The following is a 19,463-nucleotide window of genomic DNA, read 5'->3' on the forward strand; positions in this document are numbered from 1 at the left end:
TGCCACCGTCTAGCTAAAATTTCTTACGCCGCCTGGTGAGGGGACCTTTAACAAGACGAAAGAAAGGTTTACCCTAAAAGCAGCCAGCTATCCAGATCATGTATTGGTCTCTGAAGCAGAAGAGAACTTCAAAAAAATCTGAGCCCAATCAAGAGAACCTGACTCTCAAGATTGCAATACTCCAAACTACTGAAACACAGCAGTTCCCTATATTTATAAACTGTTGCACAATATAAAAAAAGTGGCACTATAGTAAAATGTTAGGGAGGTATTTTCAGTGCCTCATAAGCTTGGAAGCCTCTTCATGAAAAGAAACCCCTCTAGGAAAGAAAAAAAGCACAGTGTGGAATCAAGCACAAGCCCGTGTTCACAAAATGCAAGGCATTCGTCATCTATCGCATCCCGATATCGTATGGAAAATACGGTACTACTCTGGATAGACCAGCAGGTGTGGAAATGTGCTGCTAAGGGAGCACGACAACGGGACATAAAGCTGCCATCTGACGGTCTCCTCACCACTCAGTCGTGTGGCTGTATGCGAAATCGTTCAGAAGACTATCAATATGGATCATCGTAAGGATGAAATCACCTGCCTTGTCGCAGAAACTGAGCATATAGATACTCTTGGTGATAACTGCGTCAGCAAGCCATCGCTATCATTGTACAATGAGCAATTATATTGCTGCAAGAACGCTGACCATATGTTAGCGCGCAGTTTTCGTTTGTCATGATGCTGTTCTTTAAGTGACCCTTTGTGCACGTATTAGCCCCATGTGATTATTGTTCACTTTTGCATTTGTGGTGGGTAAAAGGAGGTTGGGTGTTGAAAAATAAGGATTGTTGCGAGTAGTGCTATGAGTTGTCATCTTTGCATCTGTAATAGATAATTGATATTTGGAGTTTAACGTACCAAAACCACCATATGATTATGAGAGACGCCGTAGTGGAGGGCTCAGGAAATGTCTACCGCCTGGGGTTCTTTAACGTGCACCCGAATATGAGAACACGAGCCCATAGCATTTTCGCCTCCGTCGAAAATGCAGCCGCCGCGGCCGGGATTCGATCTCGCGACCTGCGGGTCAGTAGCCGAGTACTTTAGCCATTAGACCACTACGGCGGGACGTCCTTGAGTCTTCTTTGTTCCTCGGCTTTCGTGTCGAGTTCGCGCTACAAGAAAGTGCCCTAATGATCTACCTACGAGCCAACTTTGCTACTCTACTTTAATTAATTTTAAGGAAATATGTAATTCCAAAAAAAAAGGTTGCATTAATCTGTAGCCCAAGTGAATATTATTTCTGCTGTATATATATAGGCTTTCATGCTCATCTCAAATATGTAATTAGTTTTATAGCAAGTTGCATAGTTTTTGTTTTATTCCATGACAATGTGTGAAATATAGTTCGTTGTAGTCAGACATTTATACCACGAAACTTATCGTTCTGAGCCATTAAAGAGGCACTAAAGAGCAAAATGCTTGTTTGCATATTAATAAAGTACAATTTCACAACCTCAAAAACGTCACTCTTACCAGGACACGACACTTGGTAAGCGAAAAAACGTGCAAAAAGAAACTACAGGTGGAGACACCACCTTGAGCTTCCCGCACCAGATACTGTGACATCGTTAATTTTTGAAGGCGTCTACTAGGTCCTACGTAGCTTCTAATCAATGAAATCGAAGTACATTCTGATCTGTATGTGCCATAGACTCAGCATACGAAGCCTCAGAAAATTTCATCCAGTCAATGTCGCGTGGGAAATCCAGTCAATGTCGCGCAGTCAACATATTGTGGAAATTCTTAGACCACGCGCGGAGATTACAGCGCGAAATTTAAAATTAAACTTCAACCTTGATTTTATCTGCTAATAATGAACTTATGACAGGGAAACTTATAACATTAGAGTTCTCAGAGTCCACTTCAAACTAAGACAACTCGTCGTTTCTCTGTAGTGTCCCTTTAATGGCTCGTACTGCTCAACATTAGCTGTAATATGCAAAAAACTTATCAGGAAAGTGCATATAAAGCATTTTAATGGACAATGAAAATTGTAATGTGAGAATTTTTAGAATCCTCAATCCATATTAATTGCTTAAGGTTCATAATATATATACATATAAAAGTGCTATCAAGTTTTAAGAGAGATACTTGTACCTTTCACATGTTGAAGAATATGTGGGCCAAATTTAATCCCTACTGAGCAGTAAGAACTACCAAAAACATGATGTCCAAATTCAAGAAGTTGCCCAAGAATGGACCTTGAGAAAAACGTAGTTTAAAAGTAAAAGTACAGATGTGTAAGATGATCTCTCCATCATAAGAGCTTGGCAATCATGGTTATATTGAGCATGTGGCTTTAGTGAACTCAAGCAAAATGCCAAGGCACGCAGTTAGGCGACAATTATCAGAAGACCTTTATTTAGTTTTCAATAGCCACCATGTGCTCTTCAAAAACAATTTTAATCTACTTGAAGTTTAATTGCAATGTTACATTTTTTTGTCATAGAAGTACAGGAACTAAAAGAACAACTAAAAAATAGTATGCAATTTTGCATGAAACTTGTGTTATTCTACTCGCATCTCTCATTAACTGAATGAATGATTCATCATGTAATGGCCCCAAGAGATTCATCCAATAACTATTTATTCAAAGCTAAAAACTTAAAATGTAAAAATATATCTGGTCTCTCAACATTCATCCCAATTTAGTGATGTTAACATACACTGTGATGTTTTAATCACCCTTTTACCACTAAATGCATCTCTGCTTTAGTTCTGCCAACATGACTAATTGCATAGGTATTAAGGGCCTAACTTATGACACAATAATGAGAGATGCCATAGCGTGGGTCTTCGGAAATCACCACCTGGTGTTGTCTAGCATGCATCCAAACGATGTCACACGGGCCTCCAGAATTTCCGCGTTACCAAAACACAGGTCGCCACGGGTTGACTTGAACTTGTGACTTTTATGTCAGCAGATGAGCACCATAACCATTGTATCATTTCTTCATCTGTCAATCAAGACTTGTGGTCTCAAAAGAAAATTGTAGCGATAGAACTCTCATATGAGGACAGCATACTTGGCAACTCGCAGGAAGAAAACCCAATGAATCCTTTGAATTTTGTATCCCTGCCATGATTATGGCAGGGATACATCTTGGGTCATGGCACTGTTGTTGATCCCCTCTGACATAGCAGAAACGTCACAAATATGCTCTTGGCCGCATACTTGTGTAGTCCGTAATTTTTTCTGGTTGACTGTACACTGAATTCTCAAGGGTGCATACCACAATGTCATACGAAGAAGCTAGAGTTCACACTTATGAGCGCCTACAGCCAAGTGCAATTTCTTTTCACAGGGTCAGGCCATTAGAGAACAGCATTTCAAGACCTCAAACAAAATAGTGAGGCCAGTAATCAGCAGTGCTCCCATCAGTCTATGAACCATCCCCAATACCTATAGGGCAGCTTTTCTGTGATTCGAAAATTCATGTGAACACACAAGTAAAACGTCCTCTTAAGCATTGCATGCAGTCTACGTAGGCACATGTCTGTCTTTTGCAGACATCGCAGCTACATTCCAGAAACGGCTCACAACTGCGCCTTTCAAGAGTAAAAAAAAATTACCTTCTGCGGTACTATGCGACAAATATATGAAGGCCAGCACTGGTGGCAACGAAAAGACCCAGAGAGGAACGAGGACGTGCTTATCTTTTTGACCTATGATACGTAGTGCTGCAACATTTGGCATTATTGATCATTAGAGACTGGGTTTATGGGCACTAAAAACCGGGTTTTAGGCACCGAAACTAGGCGGGGAAAACACTGTCTTAATTCCCATAATCATAAATATAGGCACAATAAACTTTGACAAAATTCAAGTTTTCGAAGAGATACACGTGGAATCTGTGTCTCCGACAAGAAAGCAAACAGAAATTATTTACTTTAAATAGTGCAAAGGCATCGATGGTTTAGCATAGCCATGCACTCTTTTTCCCCTACTGTGTTTGCAGGATACGGTCTCTCCTCTGATCTAGCGTGGTGAGTTAAGTTCTTATCATCGAATAAACAGGCTTTTGGGTCTTTTTTTTAAAGATTATAGTCTTTCTTGGGGACCTTCGATGCAAAAATTTTGGTCTGTCTGTCTGTACATTTGTCTGTTCACTCTTAATGGCCCCGGGTGCTTGAAACGGCCGACCCCATCCGCAGCAACCATCAATGTTGCTCAAAGTTTTGCGTTCATACTTGTGCAATTGTCTATTAAAAAGCAATTACTGCCAATGTCTGGGGCACCATAACAACACATATATATTGTGTCTATCAATCTAGACACGCCTGCAGGTAAGTTTTGACAACTCCGGCAAGTCTTGGTCAGTAATAGTTTTGCCTTATCCTCGCCAATGTTATTGGGTAGCCCAAGTGACCAGCGGTAGGTTCGTCGTGGCATGCTTGCAGTACCTCCCGGCGAAGCGAAGAAGGAACGACGAGCAAGTAGCTGCTGCCGGCGGGTGAAAAGTTCTTCTTATAAAGAACGTCATTTCGCAAGCAGTATGATGGCAGCCCTCTCGAAAATAACTTCGGCACGCTATTCGTTCCCTGTTGTAGGTAATTTATGAGTAATAGTAATTCAGGGTCGTCGTGCTGCTGTTGAGAAAAGGCGGCAGAGTCCACAATTCCCAAAAAGGCCATGTCGTCGTCGTCATCCGGCGATGCCGTCCCAACAGGAGATCGAGAAAGACAGTCAGCATCAGTGTGTAGTTTTCCCGACTTGTAGGCAACAGTGAAGTCAAATTCTTGGAGCCGAAGACTCCAGCGTGCAAGACGGCCAGGTGGATCTTTCAAGTTGATTAACCAACGGAACAAGTGGTGATCGCTAATAACGGTGAATGGGCGGCCGTACAAATAAGGACAAATTTCAGGACTGCCCACACCATTGCAAGACATTCTTTCTCCGTCGTAGTATAGTTAGCTTCTGATTGGGACAGCGTCCTGCTGGCGTAGGCGATCACCTTTTCCATGTTGTCCTTCGACTGTAGGAGCACTGCTCTAAGAGCCACAGTACTAGCGTCTGTCTATAGTATTGTTGGTGCATCTTCATCGAAGTGGGCGAGCACGGGCAGTGTTTGCATGCGCTGACGAAGCTCGTGAAATGCCTGCTGCTGGTCTCCCCCCCCATGTGAAGGGGATATCTTCTCGAGTAAGCTGTGTCAATGACCATGCGATGCGCAAAAAATTGGCGATAAACCGCCGGCAATAGGCACAGAGTCCCAAAAAACGTCGCACTGATGTTATGTCTGATGGCGTCGGGAAATTCGCTACGGCAGCAATTTTATCCGGGTCGGGTCGGATCCCTTCGCTGCTCACAACGTGACCGAGGAATTGAACTTCGTGAAAGCCGAAGTCACACTTTTCGGATTTTAGATTAAGACCGGCCAAGCGTACCGCTTCAAAAACTACTTCAAGTCTGTGTAAGTGTTTCTCGAAAGTCGCCGAAAAGACAATCACGTCGTCGAGGTACACCAAGCAGGTTTGCCACTTAAGTCCCGAGAGAAACGTGTCCATCAAACGCTGGAATGTTGCTGGCACCGAACACAAACCGAAAGGAAGTACCTGAAATTCATAAAGTCCATCGGGCGATCTCGCAATCTCTCTCATCCACTTCAATTTGCCAGTAGCCACTTTTCAAGTCCATGAATGAAAATTAGCGCGCATTTCGTAGTCTATCCAATGAATCATCAATACGCGGCAGAGGATAGACGTCTTTCTTTGTGATCTGATTTAGCTTCTGATAGTCGACGCAGAAACGCAAGCTGCCATTCTTTTTTTGACTACTGGTGATGCCGAAGGACTGTTAGATGGCCGAATAATACCATCTTCCAGCATCGTTTTCACCTGTTTTTGGATTGCTTCACACTCTTTTGGGGCGACGCAATAAGGATTTTGCCGGATGGGTCTGGCGTCGAAATCCGTGATGATGTGGTGTTTTGTCAGTGCCGTTTGACGAACTCTTGATGTGGATGAGAAGCAGCGGTGGAACTTGTTGATCAGCGTGAGAATGTGGTCTCGCTCAATGAGAGATAACGCTGGAATAACGTCGACAGATGTCGGTGTAGTGATAGTAGGCGCTGCTGCTTTTTCCACTAAATGACAATCTTCTATTTGAGCGAGTTCGTGGAAATAGGCAATAGCCGTGCCTTTAACTATGTGTCGGCGTTCTCCGCTGAAATTTGTCAACAAGAGTTCAGTGCGTCCCTCAATAACAGTGACGACAGCCCTGGCAATAGAAATGCCGCTAGTGAATACGAGCCCCTTGAAGTTTTCAGCGATGCCACTACCGTTTTGCAAGATGTCGCAGTGCACGGATACGAGGGAGCAACTTCGTGGCGGCAGTATGACATCCTCAGCGGCAATATGGAAATGAGGTGGCTGGTGTTCCTCATCAGTAGCAGTGTGCGAGCTTATAGCGAACGTTAAGCTTCTGTCGCGGAGGTCAATCGCAGCCCCGTATTCGCGCAAGAAATCCATTCCCAATATGAACTCGTGAAGAATGACGAGGGTGGCGACAAAGGCGGAACCAGCGATGAAAATTCGGGCCGTGCACTTTCCAACCGGTGTGATCAACTGACCTCCTGCAGTTCTTATGCTGGGTCCGTGCCATGGCATCTTCACCTTCCTTAGTCTTTCGGCTAGCTGTAGGCTTATAGAAAATTGGGAGCCAGTGTCCACCAGAGCCGTCACTTGGTGGCCGTCAATGTGAACGACGAGGTCAGCGCTGATAACGTCGGTTACGTTGGCAGTTGTCCCATTCGTCGAATCAGTCGTTGCTGTCGTCTTCTTCGGTATCGGTGACTTCTAGCTGTCATTTGTCTGCAATAGGGGCTGTTTGAAATTTCGATTATTGGCCCTGTGGCCAATAATCGAAATTGCCCTGTGGAAAAGACGAATCTGCCCTGTGGAAAAGACGGGTCATGTCCTCGGCGAACATAGCAATGCTCTCATTTGGTTTTTGAAATCGAACTTCCAAAAGGCATTGCACATTTTCCTTTCTGTCGAGACTAGTAAACGTGTCAACCAGCTGGTTGCGGAAGTCATCCCACGAAGCCAAGCTTCTTTTCCTGTTGATGTACAACGTCTGGGCGTTGTCCTTCAGATACAAGTACACATTCGCGAGCTTGTCTTGGGGTGGTCCACTGGTTGTACTTCGCACAGCGTTTGAACTGGTCCTGCCAGCATTGGGCGTCTTCATAAGTGCCACGATGAAAACAATCAGGAATCGTGGGATTCTGTAGTGTCATGTGCACTGGAGCTGCAGTGGCCATGGTGGTTGAAGAAGGCAAGCGATAGCTGGCAGTTTCTCGCAAGGGATTCAGCTCAGGAGCAAGGCCTAGCAGACAACGTGAAACGGTGGACTGGTGTGTCAACGCGCGGTAGCGATTCCGGGCTCGAATGTCGGGTCCGTGAAGGGGTGCCGAGCATGTAGACTACCCCGCACCTCCACCAGTGTGACGACACGGGATCGACGAGCACACAAGGCACCACGAACAAATACGCTTTATCGACCACAGGACAAAGACTGCAACGTCTTCTTCGTCTCTGCTCTCAGCCAAGAACACTCGCGCTGCTTCAGTGTCACCGCCACTGGCACATATACGCGTCAATAGTGTGCATATGCAACTTTTACTAGAAAAAGCATACCTAAGTAATTTTAAAAACCATAGCGCTTATCATGCTGCGCTGACCATGCAACCCTTGCTTGAAAAGACGAGTGTTTCTAACGCTTTGCTAAAACGAGACGATGGTGGCATCTACCCGTCGCCTTGCATTCTACACCTTATCCCTGAGATGGGCGCGCACGCCGCACACCTGTCTCGGAGCCACACGTTTCATTTTCCAAAAACACTGCCAGGTGGCGCTCATGTCTCACGTGTGACATGTCTTGATGAGCTCGTTCGCCTCCGCTGCACGCTCGAGGCACTCTAATGCAGCGCCTTCTAAATACCATTTACCCATTTTCTTGCGCAGAATATCAAATAAATTGTTCACTCTTTACACACGCAAGACTATCACCTTTTGACAACATTTGCAGATGAAATGCACATACGGGGCCAATCTTTTTTTGGCATTGCTGAGAAGGGCAACACAGGATTAAATAACCAGAGCGCTAATAGGCCAGAAAGGCCTTTTTGCTTCGTATTAACTTGGTCTAATCGCACAGGATCAATTTCTCTTCTGTCCGTGAACACCTTAAAGTGCCCTTCAGTAGGTTTGATCATTTTGAGCAGGCAAGAGGAATACATGCACAGGGTGCTCACTATGTCATCTGCCAGAATTTGTAATACTACGCACCCTGACAAGAGGTAAAATCTCAGACTGAACTCTGCCTCACTATCTCACGGTTGTACGCCCCAACATGGTGAGGTGATGTATACAACAAGGAATGGTCCTGTGTATATCAAAGTAGTGCATGACACTGCGAAAATTATACGAAGGAACAGGTATAATTTATGCAATGTGTAGCCAGAATAGAAGTCATGGTGGCCAGAAATATCAAAACATATACAAATGGAATCTATGCATAATTTGTTAACTTTGTATCGAGCGAGATGCGAGATTAAGCTGCCCCCATTTCGTCTACTATTGTGTTCTCGTCAATCTGGCATTGTGTCGGTGCTAGCATTCACAACGCTTGGCGTGTTTTTGGTGCATCGTCCCTTAAAGAATTTCAGTGTGGTGACGCTGTGTATCGTGGTAAGGACACATGATCCATGCCGGCCTGTCCAAATGTGCGTGCATCTGGCTATCCATCCCACAGAAACAGGCAGTACAATAGAGAGAACATCAAAATGACACCACACCATCGAAATGACACCACACGTAGAAGAAACCATGTGGCGTCTATCGCGGTGGCAGCTGGTAGCACAGATGTTTCTGTGTACCGCTTGAGGTGGTCGATGGCGACTCTTATGCAGCGGTTGCCATCAATAGAGGTCGGGAGTAGACCGTAGAGGTCAACTTCGACGCGGTCGAAGTTGACCTCTATTTATTGTAGTGGAGCATACGCACCAACGCGTAGGCGCCTTCGGAAGACAACGAAAAGCCCATGCTCTGCTTGCGGACCTCTGGTCGGCCGAACGCTTCTGTTACGAGGGTCTTAAAGGAGGACCAGTTGGCGATGGCGGTTTCGCGGTTGGTAAACCAAAGCTTAGCTACGTCTGCCAAGTAAAAGATAACGTAGGTGAGTTTAGAGTCGTCGTCCCACTTGTTGCTGGCACTTACGCGTTCGTACAAGGAGAGGCAGTCTTCGACGTCTTGTTCACCACTGCCGCTGAAGATTGGTGGGTCTCGTTGGCGGGTAGCGCCGGGGTAGGTAGACGGGGCAGCCGATGGTGCTGGCTGGGTTGGGACGAGCTGGTTGGCGACTGCGTCAGTCATGTTTGGAGGTAGTCGTTCAGGCAACTTGCGAGAGCGGAGCTCCAGGTCTGCTTGGGGATCTCAGCAGCCTCCACCAAATGTGATGACGTTTATTTGAGCAGAGAAGTCGCAACGAGGTAGCAACGAAAAGTGGGCGTACGGCAAGTCTGGCAAAGGCGGCACAAACTCTCGCGCAACCAGAGCACGGGCTTTTCGTTGTCTTCCGAAGGCGCATACGCGTTGGTGCGTATGCTCCACTACACTGTGTATATCAAAGTAGTGCATGACACTGCGAAAATCATACAAAGGAACACGTATAATTTATGCAATGTGTAGCCAGAATAGAAGTGATGGTGGCCAGAAATATCAGAACATATACAAATGGAATCTATGCATGTTTTGTTAACTTTGTATCGAGCGAGATGCGAGACTAAGCTGCCCCCATTTCGTCTGCTATGGTGTTCTCGTCAATCTGGCATTGTGTCGGTGCCAGCATTCACAACGCTTGGCGTGTTTTTGGTGCATCGTCCCTTAAAAAATTTCAGTGTGGTGACGCTGTGTATCGTGGTAAGGACACATGATCCATGCCGGCCTGTCCAAATGTGCGTGCATCTGGCTATCCATCCCACAGAAACAGGCAGTACAATAGAGAGAACATCAAAATGACACCACACCATCGAAATGACACCACACGTAGAAGAAACCATGCGACGTCTATCGCGGTGGCAGCTGGTAGCACAGACGTTTCTGTGTACCGCTTGAGGTGTTCGATGGCGACTCTTATGCAGCGGTTGCCGTCAATAGAGGTCGGGAGTAGACCGTAGACGTCAACTTCGACGCGGTCGAATGGTCAGGCAGGGCAGGTCAATGGCTGTAGAGGACCAGCGATGCTGCGAGTAGGAACCTTGCGACGTTGACACGCAGGGCACGACCGAACGTACCAGCGAACGTATCGATACATGGCTCGCCAGTAGTACCTCAGGCAGAGACGCGAGTACACCTTGAATGTGCCAGCATAATCGCACTGAGGGTCGTCGTGACAGGCGTTGGAAATGTCCTCGCGCAAATGACGGGGGCTCACGAGGAGCCACTTGCGGCCGTCGTTCAGGTAATTGCCACGATACAGCAAGCCTTCACGAAGTGCAAAGTGTTGGACTTGACGACATAGGATGCATGAGACAGAGTTTGGGGCACGTTAAGACAAAATGTCAAGCAGGGAAGCGATCCAGGGATTTTTGCGCTGTTCTTCAAGCATGTCAGTAATGGTCAGAGAAGATAAATAACAAGCAGAAGCTGGTGAGCCAGCAGAGTTGGAAGGCAGTGGTGATCGAGATAGGGCGTCAGCATCCGTGCTTTCGTCCAGAGCGATAAATCACACGTATATCATACTCCTGTAAAAGTAAAGCCAGCGAGCCAGGCGCCCATTCGGGTCTTTCAAGGACAACAGCCAGCATAGAGTGTGGTGATCCGTATCAACATCAAACTGACGCCCATTGAGGTAGGTGCGAAATTCCCCGATTGCTCAAACAATTGCCAAACACTCCTTTTCTGTGACGGAGTAATTTGACTCCACCTTTGTTAGGGTATATGCTACAACGTGTGGCATATGCTACAACGTACTCACCAAAGTCTAGTTTACACTGAGCGAGTATCGCGCCAAGGCCGACACCGCAAGCATTTGTGTGCATTTCTGTAGGCGCGTTGGGATCATAGTGGTGCAGAATTGGAGGAGACATGAGGATTAGGCGGAGTGTCGTAAATGATTCATCGCAATCGGCATTCCAAGCTGAGAGAGGTCATTGCTGCCGGTAAGAAGCTGTGTCAAGGGGGATATAATGGAGGCAAAGTTGCGGATGAAGCGCCGAAAATATGAACACAGCCCAATAAAGCTTCGGAGTTCCTTTAGAGTGATGGGCTTGGGATATTCGGTAACCGCTCGAAGTTTGGCTGGACCTGGCGAAATTCTCTCTTATGCGACGACGTGGCCTAGGATGGTGAGCTGACGGGCGCCAAAATGACATTTCTTTAGGTTTAACTGCAAGCCGGCGTTAGTGAGGCACTCGAGAACTTGTCCAAGGCAAACGATATGAGATGGAAAATCTGCAGAAAAAACCACTATGTCATCTAAGTAGCATAAACAGGTTTGCCATTTGAGGCCTCTGAAAATGGTGTCCATCATCCTCTCGAAGGTAGCAGGCGCATCGCTAAGGCCGAAAGGCATTACGTTAACCTCGTATAAACCGTCGGGGGTGACGAATGCCGTTTTTGGATGATCGGCTTCAGCCATGGGCACTTGCCAGTAGCCTGAGCGCAGATCCAGAGATGAGAAATATTCGGCTCCTTGAAGGTAATCCAGGGTGTTGTCGATGCGTGGTAGGGGATAAACGTCCTTCCGCGTAATCTTGTTCAAGCGGCGGTAGTCAACGCAAAATCATATCGAACCGTGTTTTTTCCGCACCAGCATAACAGGAGAGGTCCAGGGACTGTTTGATTCCTGAATCACGCTACGTTGCATCATGTCATCGACGTTGTCACTAATAACGTTGCGTTCGACCTCCGATACTCGAAGGGAACGCTGTTGCAGGGGAGTATGATGACTGGTGTCAATACGATGAACCACTGCAGACATGTACCCAATAATGGCTGGCCAATGTCAAAAGAGGCACAAAAGCATTCAATCAGTTGAACAGTCTTTAACAACCTTTGCACGCTGTACTAGAAGCGAGACAGCTGCAGAACAGAAAACAGGAGGCTGAGAGCATGACACATGAACGTCGTCGTCTTTTTTCTCACTGGCACAGAGCAGGCGCAGATGTGCACAGATACAATATATATATATATTGTAACGGGGTTTATTTGCAAAGCAGAACGCACAAGGCAAAGCAGTCAGCAGCGTCCAGCCAAGCGCAGCAAGCATGAGCTTATGCTAATGGCGATGCCCATGAGGCGCCGAGAAATGCCGCGGAGGCCCCTCTTCTTCACTACAATTGCCCTCCGCAGAAAAAGGCGCCATCCATTAGGGAGAAGAAACGACTAAAGGGTCATAATATGGCTTGAGGCGAGAGACGTGGACAGTGTCGCGGCCGCGGTAGCGTAGGTCTGTGGATGGGATGATGGGCTCCACGATATAGTTGACGAGTGATGTTTGCTCTACAACGCGGTATGGCCCGATGTATTTGGGAAGAAGTTTTGCGGAGCGGCCAGGTGCGGTAGCAGGTGCCCGAAGCCATACCAATGAACCAGGTGGAAGGTTTGGAGCCGAAGGGTCCCCAGTCTGGCAGGATGTTGCTGCCACTGGTCCTCGGTAGAAAAAGAGCAGGCAAGCTGGGAGCATTCTTCAGCATGCCGAGCAGCTCCAGACAGAGTTGTATTTTCGGACTCATAAGGTTTATATGGAAGAATAGTGTCTACTGTATTTGAAGGCTCTCGTCCATACAGAAGAAATTATGGCGAAAATCCAGTAGTAGCTTGTACGGCAGTGTTATACGCGTAGGTGACGAACGGGAGAACTTGGTCTCAATTTGAATGATCAGAGGCGACGTACATCGACAGCATATTGCCAAGAGTACGGTTGAAGCGCTCCGTCATGCCAATTGTTTGAGAGTGGTATGCTGTACTTGTGCGGTGCACGATCCGGCATTCGTTGAGTAATGCCTTCAAGGCATCAGAAAGGAAGGCACGGCCTCTGTCACTTAAGAGCTCGGAAGGGGCACCATGACGCAGAATGAAACGTTGCAACAGAAACGTTCCAACGTCACAGGCTGTGGCAGTCGGCAGCACGGCTGTTTCGGCATAGCGTGTCAGATGGTCTATCGCAACAATAATCCAGCGATTACCAGCTAGAGTTGATGATAGTGGTCTGTAAATGTCAATGCCGACGCGATCAAAAGGTCGACTAGGACAAGGAAGAGGTTGTGACGGGTAGACTTGCCCGGGAAGTAACTTTCATCGTTGGCACTGAGCACACGAGCGAATGATATTTCCGCACGTAGTTATACATGCCACGCCAATAAAATCTGAGTCGAAGCCAAGCGTATGTCTTGAAGAGGCCTGCGTGGGCGCACTGTGGGTCTGCGTGAAAAGCTTCGCAGATAGTAGCTCGAAGATGGCGGGGTATCACAAGGAGACACTTGTGACCGTCAGAAAGGTAATTGCGTCGATAAAGATCATCCCTTAGGCAAAAGTTGCTAGCCTGGCGGCGGAGAGCGCGAGACGGCGAAGGAGTGAGAGGATCAGAAAGAATGCTCATGAGGCCAGTGATCCAGGGATCCTTTCGTTGTCCCACCGTCATGTTGCACAAGGCGGATGACGCAAGTGCAGGCTCGAGGGAAGAGAGGCAAACACCTTCATCCGATATGGGTGAGCGAGAAAGGGCGTTGGCGTCCGTGTGCTTACGACCAGATCTGTAAATAACGCGGATGTCGTATTCCTGAAGTTTGAGCGCCCAGCGAGCAAGTCGTCCGGAGGGGTCTTTAAGTGTGGACAGCCAACAAAGGGCGTGGTGGTCAGTGAGGACGTCGAATGTGTGACCATACAGGCAGGGGAAAAATTTTCCAAGGGCCCATATAATAGCTAAACACTCTTCCCCAGTCACGGAGTAGTTAGCCTCGGCTTTCATCAAAGTTCGGCTTGCGTAGGCGACAACATATTTATCAAACCCTGCCTTTCGTTGCGCGAGCACAGCGCCGTCCAACACCGCTGGCATCAGTATGAACCTCCGTGGTAGCGGCAGGATCGTAGTGGCGGAGGACGGGTGGTGAAGTTAGCAGGCGGTGTAATTTGGTGAACGCATTGTCTCATGCTGGTTACCAAGCGGAAAGGTCCTTGTCGCCGCTAAGAAGGTCCATAAGGGGCGCACATACGGAAGCAAAATTTCTAATAAAGCGTCGGAAGTATGACGACAAGCCGACAAAACTTCCAAGTTCCTTCAAGTTCTTTGGCTTCGGAAAATTGGCAACTGCTCGAAGCTTGGCGGGGTTGGGAAGTATGCCGTCCCGCGATACGACGTGGCCAAGAATGGTGAGCTGCTGGGCATCAAAACAACACTTCTTGAGGTTGAGTTGAAGGCCGGCGTCGGTGATGCCTGTGTCGATTTAAATGGGTGTCGAAATCGGTGGAAAAGACAACTACGTCATCGAGGTAGCATAAACATATGTTCCATGAGGCCTCGTAAAATAGTGTCCATCATTCTTTCAAAAGTGGCTGGAGCATTACAAAGGCCGAAAGGCATAACGATAAATTCGTATAATCCATCAGGTGTGACAAATGCTGTTTTCGGTCGGTCAGATGCTTCCATAGGAACTTGCCAGTATCCAGACCGTAAATCCAGCGAAGAGAAGTATTCTGCTCCCTGCAAACAGTCAAGGGCGTTGTCTATTCGCGGTAACGGGTAAACGTCCTTGGGGATGATCTTGTTTAAACGTCGATAGTCCACACAGAACCGAATGGCGCCGTCCATCTTCTTAACAAGAACGACTGGTGGCGCCCAGGGACTGTTAGAAGGCTGTATAATACCCCGCTGGAGCATGTCAGCAACCTGGTCGTCAATAACACGGCGCTGCCACGCTGAGACTCGGTAGGGCCGCTGCCGTAGAGGCGTATGGCTTCCTGTGTCAATCTTGTGAGATATGTTCGATGAGCGACTGAGGCCAGAAGCGTGGCTGTCAAAAGAAGTACGAAACTTTTGCAGCAGGTTCACCAACTGGCTTCGTTCTAAGAAGACGTTGTGACATCGATGGAACGGTGGAAAGCGTCAAGGAGTGACTAGTCAACAACAGAGTCAGAAATGAGTGCGCTGAGGTCCGTAGAAAGTAAACTAGATGAAGCGTCAAAAATGTGACGGGGGTCGATCGGATGCACCTGACCGAGACATTCACCATAGAATAAAGGTAAAGGCTCTTCTAGCGTATTGTACACGAGCGTCTTCGTGACGCCATGGTGGAGAGTAAGGAGAGCAACGGGCAGTGGAGAACATTTGCGTTGAATGAACAGGGCAGAGGGCGTAAATAGAACATCACCGTCGGAAATAGCGTCACACGACACAGTCACCAGTAGCGAAGAGCGCGGTGGTACGATGGTGTCGTCAGAAAAAGACAGTTTATAATATGGCAGGGAGGCTTCGACAGCGTCAACATCAGGAAGTGCAGATAGCTCAAGTTCAGCGCGACAGCAGTCCATGACGGCATTATTATTCGCAAGGAAGTCCCAGCCGAGTATAATGTCATGGGAACACGAGAGCAGCACTACGAATTCGACGATATACACAATCCCTTCGATGACGACTCGTGTGGTACAGGCTGTGACAGGTGTTACACTTTGTGCGTTAGCCGTTCCAAGAGAGAGGCCAGATAATGACGTCAGAACTTTGCGGAGTTTGCGGCACAGGTTGATGGAAAGGACGGATAGAGCAGCTCCGGTGTCGACAAGCGCCATGACGACGACACGATCGACTGACACTTCAATGACGTTAGCTGGACAGGGGCGAGGACTTGTGCATGGCGACGGGGACGCAGTTCGTGCCTCGCGAACTGCGGCCGTTAGTTTTCCTGGTCGGTGGGTCCGGAACGGTGACGCATAGGGAAAAGTGAACGTCGACGTGGAGATGGGGAGCGGCGGGTGGAACCGTGTGCACGATCAGAAGGAAAGGAAGAGGAAGGAGGGCTTGAAGGCGTAAAAAAGAACTGAGGGTCGAAAGAGGGCATTCGTCGAATGTTCTGAGCAGCCTGGCGACGAGGACAATAACATGCCACGTGGACAACACCGCCACAAGCAAAACATATCGGACGGTTGTCGTAGGTCCGCCATTGGTCGGAGTAGACTCCGACTTGCGGCTGGGGGGCAGAAAACTGCGGCCGAGGTGGTGTCGGCATAGGCGGCGGTGAATACATAGGAGCTGGCTGGAACGCAGGCTGTCGAGGTCGAGCAACGGCCTCGGCATACGTGAGAGGTGTGGCGACTGGCGGCGGTTCACGGGCGGGAGGAAGAACTTGTGCGACCTGGTCTTGAATGAAGTCGCGGAATGTAGACGTCAAGCTGCGTGGTTGATCGGGTACGCAGGACATCAAAGAGAGCTGAGGAGCGACCTCAGCACGGATGAGCTCTTGGATTTTGGAGAGAAGAGGGGCATGGTCTTCTCCTATGCCAAGGGTGGACAGGCTGGACAAAGAGTCGTCGAGCACCGAGGGACGTTGGGTGGAAAGACGTTGCCTGCGCAACTCATCAAAACTCTGGCATAACCCGGTCAATTCTAGGGCAGTGCGAGGACTCTTAGAAAGCAACATTTGGAAAGAGTCGTCCTCAACGCCCTTCATGATGTGCTTGATCTTAAGCTCTTCGGACGTCGACTCGCTTGCAAAGGTCCAGAACGTCCTCAATATAGCTTGTGAAGTTCTCACCAAGCTGCTGAGACCGAGTATGCAAGCGTTGTTTGGCACGGCGTTTGCGTACCTCAGGCCGTCCGAAAACTTGTGTGAGGCTCGTTTTGAAGACCGACCATGTAGGAAGTTTCGCTTCGTGGTTTATAAACCACAGCTTGCCACGTCTGACAGGTAGAAGGAGACGTAGGCCAACTTGGCGGCGCCATCCCATTTGTTGTGAGTACTCACTCGCTCGTACATTGAAATCCAGTCGTCAACGTCCTTGTCTTTTGTGCCTGAGAAAACAGGGGGATCTCGCAGACGCAGAGAACCGGCGCAGCAGACAGTAGGCAGTGCTGGTGGAGGAGTTGGAGCGGCGCTTGCGTTGGTAGGCATAATGGATGATAAAATGCGATTTCGAAGCTCCAGGGTGATCGAAACCTAGCAGATTCCACCACTTGTAACGGGGTTTATTTGCAAAGCAGAACGCAGAAGGCGAAGCAGTCAGCAGCGTCCGGCCAAGCGCAGCAAGCACGAGCTTATGCTGATGGCGATGCCCCTGAGGCGCCGAAAAAATGCCGCTGAGGCCCCTCTTCTTCACTACAATATATATATATATATATATATATATATATATATATATATATATATATATATATACATACAAAAGATAGCTTAAGGGCCTTTAAAATGACTCAAGTGTAAGCACAAATTAAGAAAGAACAACAGCTATCTTTGAATATGAATTATTTATTTCTAAGCCCATGGGCTTTTCCACTCGTTGCTCTTAAGACAGCCAAGAAATGACGGGTTGAGAAACGAAGCATCATTAAACCACTATGGCAAGCTATCAATTATTTAGGTTGCATTATGAATAAACAGAATTAAGAGACCACTAAAGTCACTCACCAATACCCAAATCCAGCAGCTTTGAAAGAAAAGGAGAAAAGAAAGTCAGATGAGAACAGAAATAAGGTAGCACGTGGCACACTAAAGTTGGGGTCAACTTCGGAAGTCTGCAGCATTTCCTCCTCGATGAGAGTGCATTCCAGACTGATGTCAGGCACTGCAGGAAACATAAGCGTGCCTTTGCATAAAACAGTTTATTTTATAGACGACTTTAAGTGCCGCGATACCGGGCTGTTAACCTTCGTGCTTCGTATCTTTCACAACTAAGCGAAAGGTGTCATGGGAGCTGCATACAAATGAAAACTGCTGGGTTGGTGCCTCCGTTTCATAGCCTTATTGATTCAAGCCACGATATACAAAAAAAGAAAGCATTGGCTTAGCAGCCCAACATGGCGGCAGCCACATGTATCGCGGGAAATAGCCTATACAAGCAGGACCATTTTTCTTATCACAGAGGTGACTGGCTGCTGTGCTTCGATAATCTGGTGTGGGATCTCCAGACTTCTCAGGTAGTACCCAGCTATTCGAGGTATGCACTTGTCCTCAGCGAAAAGCGCTATGGAAGGTCTGCACACTCGCCCTGTGTGCAAAAAGCTCCCTACACGCAGTGCATACGATATAGATGCAGCGACTTAGACGGCTAGAGAACTCCAGAACACCTCCTGCCCGTCGACCCACGAGCAGTGCATACAGACAAATTTACACAATGACACGGCAACTGTGAGATCTCTTAGCGGATAAAGGCTCAATACATGCCCTTTACAGTCTTGGTTTGAGCAGTTTTACTTTCTGCATCTAGCAATGGTATTTAAGCACGTGCTAGCACTTTGCACTCATGATGACAAACAGACACCTTTGCACCTTCAATGACAAACAGACAGAATAAATTACAACTCTTACATCAACATGAACACCTTAACTACATTCTGAAGTTTTACATGCCATAACAAAACAATCGTGGAGCTTGCTATCGTGTAGGCTAATTTTGGTTTTTACTGCCTCATTTTCTTTAACAAGCACTTACCTGTAATTACACAGGTGTTTTTATATTGAACATTCACAGAAATGCCATTGTCGTGGCCAGGAATCAAACTCAAGTCCTAAAATGCAGCGACACGTCACATTGCCTGACAGGCTATGACGGTGGGTGGTAGAGCAAGAAAGATGTCCGATACAAAATGAAGCATTTGAGAAGTTCGATTTCTGCGAGTGCCACACAAGGCCTTTAGAATTTCCGATAATTAAACACATTTCTTCACAGCTTGATGTATCCGAGATACCGCACACATTTATTTTATTTATTTATTTAAACATACTGCCAATCCCTCCCGGGATTCTCGCAGGAAGGGCGTAGACACAGTACATGGCAGAATTTTTCGCCCCGCCATGGTGGTCTAGTGGCTAAGGTATTCGGCTGCTGACCCGCAGGTCGCGGGATTGAACCCCGGCTGCGGCGGCTGCATTTCCGATGGAGGTGGAAATATTGTAAGCCCGTGTGCTCAGATTTGGGTGCACGTTAAAGAACCCCAGGTGGTCGAAATTTCCGGAGCACTCCACTACGGCGTCTCTCATAATCATATGGTGGTTTTGAGACGTTAAATCCCACATATCAATCAATCAATCAATGTCAAAGAATTTCAAGAAATGTGAGGTTGCAGAGTCGGTGGAGTGTAGTGCACATTATACATTCTTCATTGAATAAGTATGAACAAGGAACGCATACATTTTACAAAATTAATTTACCGTACAGGTTTTGATATTACAGGTTACAAAAAAAAAAACCTCTT

General features: G+C 47.4%; 1 protein-coding gene across 2 annotated transcripts in view; it reads right to left on the bottom strand.

Moving 5' to 3' along the window:
- LOC119163182 (WD repeat-containing protein Grip71) overlaps nt 1-19,463 on the bottom strand; it is a 119,586-nt gene that overhangs the window by 97,959 nt on the left and 2,164 nt on the right. The window contains exon 2 of one of the 2 annotated variants that reach the window (XM_075885525.1): nt 17,677-17,833. The exons of the other annotated variant lie outside the window; for it this stretch is intronic. Within the exon in view, the coding sequence (XP_075741640.1) occupies nt 17,677-17,833 (157 nt within the window). The remainder of the gene's footprint in view (nt 1-17,676; nt 17,834-19,463) is intronic. 2 annotated transcript variants of the gene reach the window in all.

This window comes from Rhipicephalus microplus, unplaced genomic scaffold (assembly GCF_043290135.1).
Source record: "Rhipicephalus microplus isolate Deutch F79 unplaced genomic scaffold, USDA_Rmic scaffold_182, whole genome shotgun sequence".
NCBI lineage: Eukaryota > Metazoa > Arthropoda > Arachnida > Ixodida > Ixodidae > Rhipicephalus > Rhipicephalus microplus.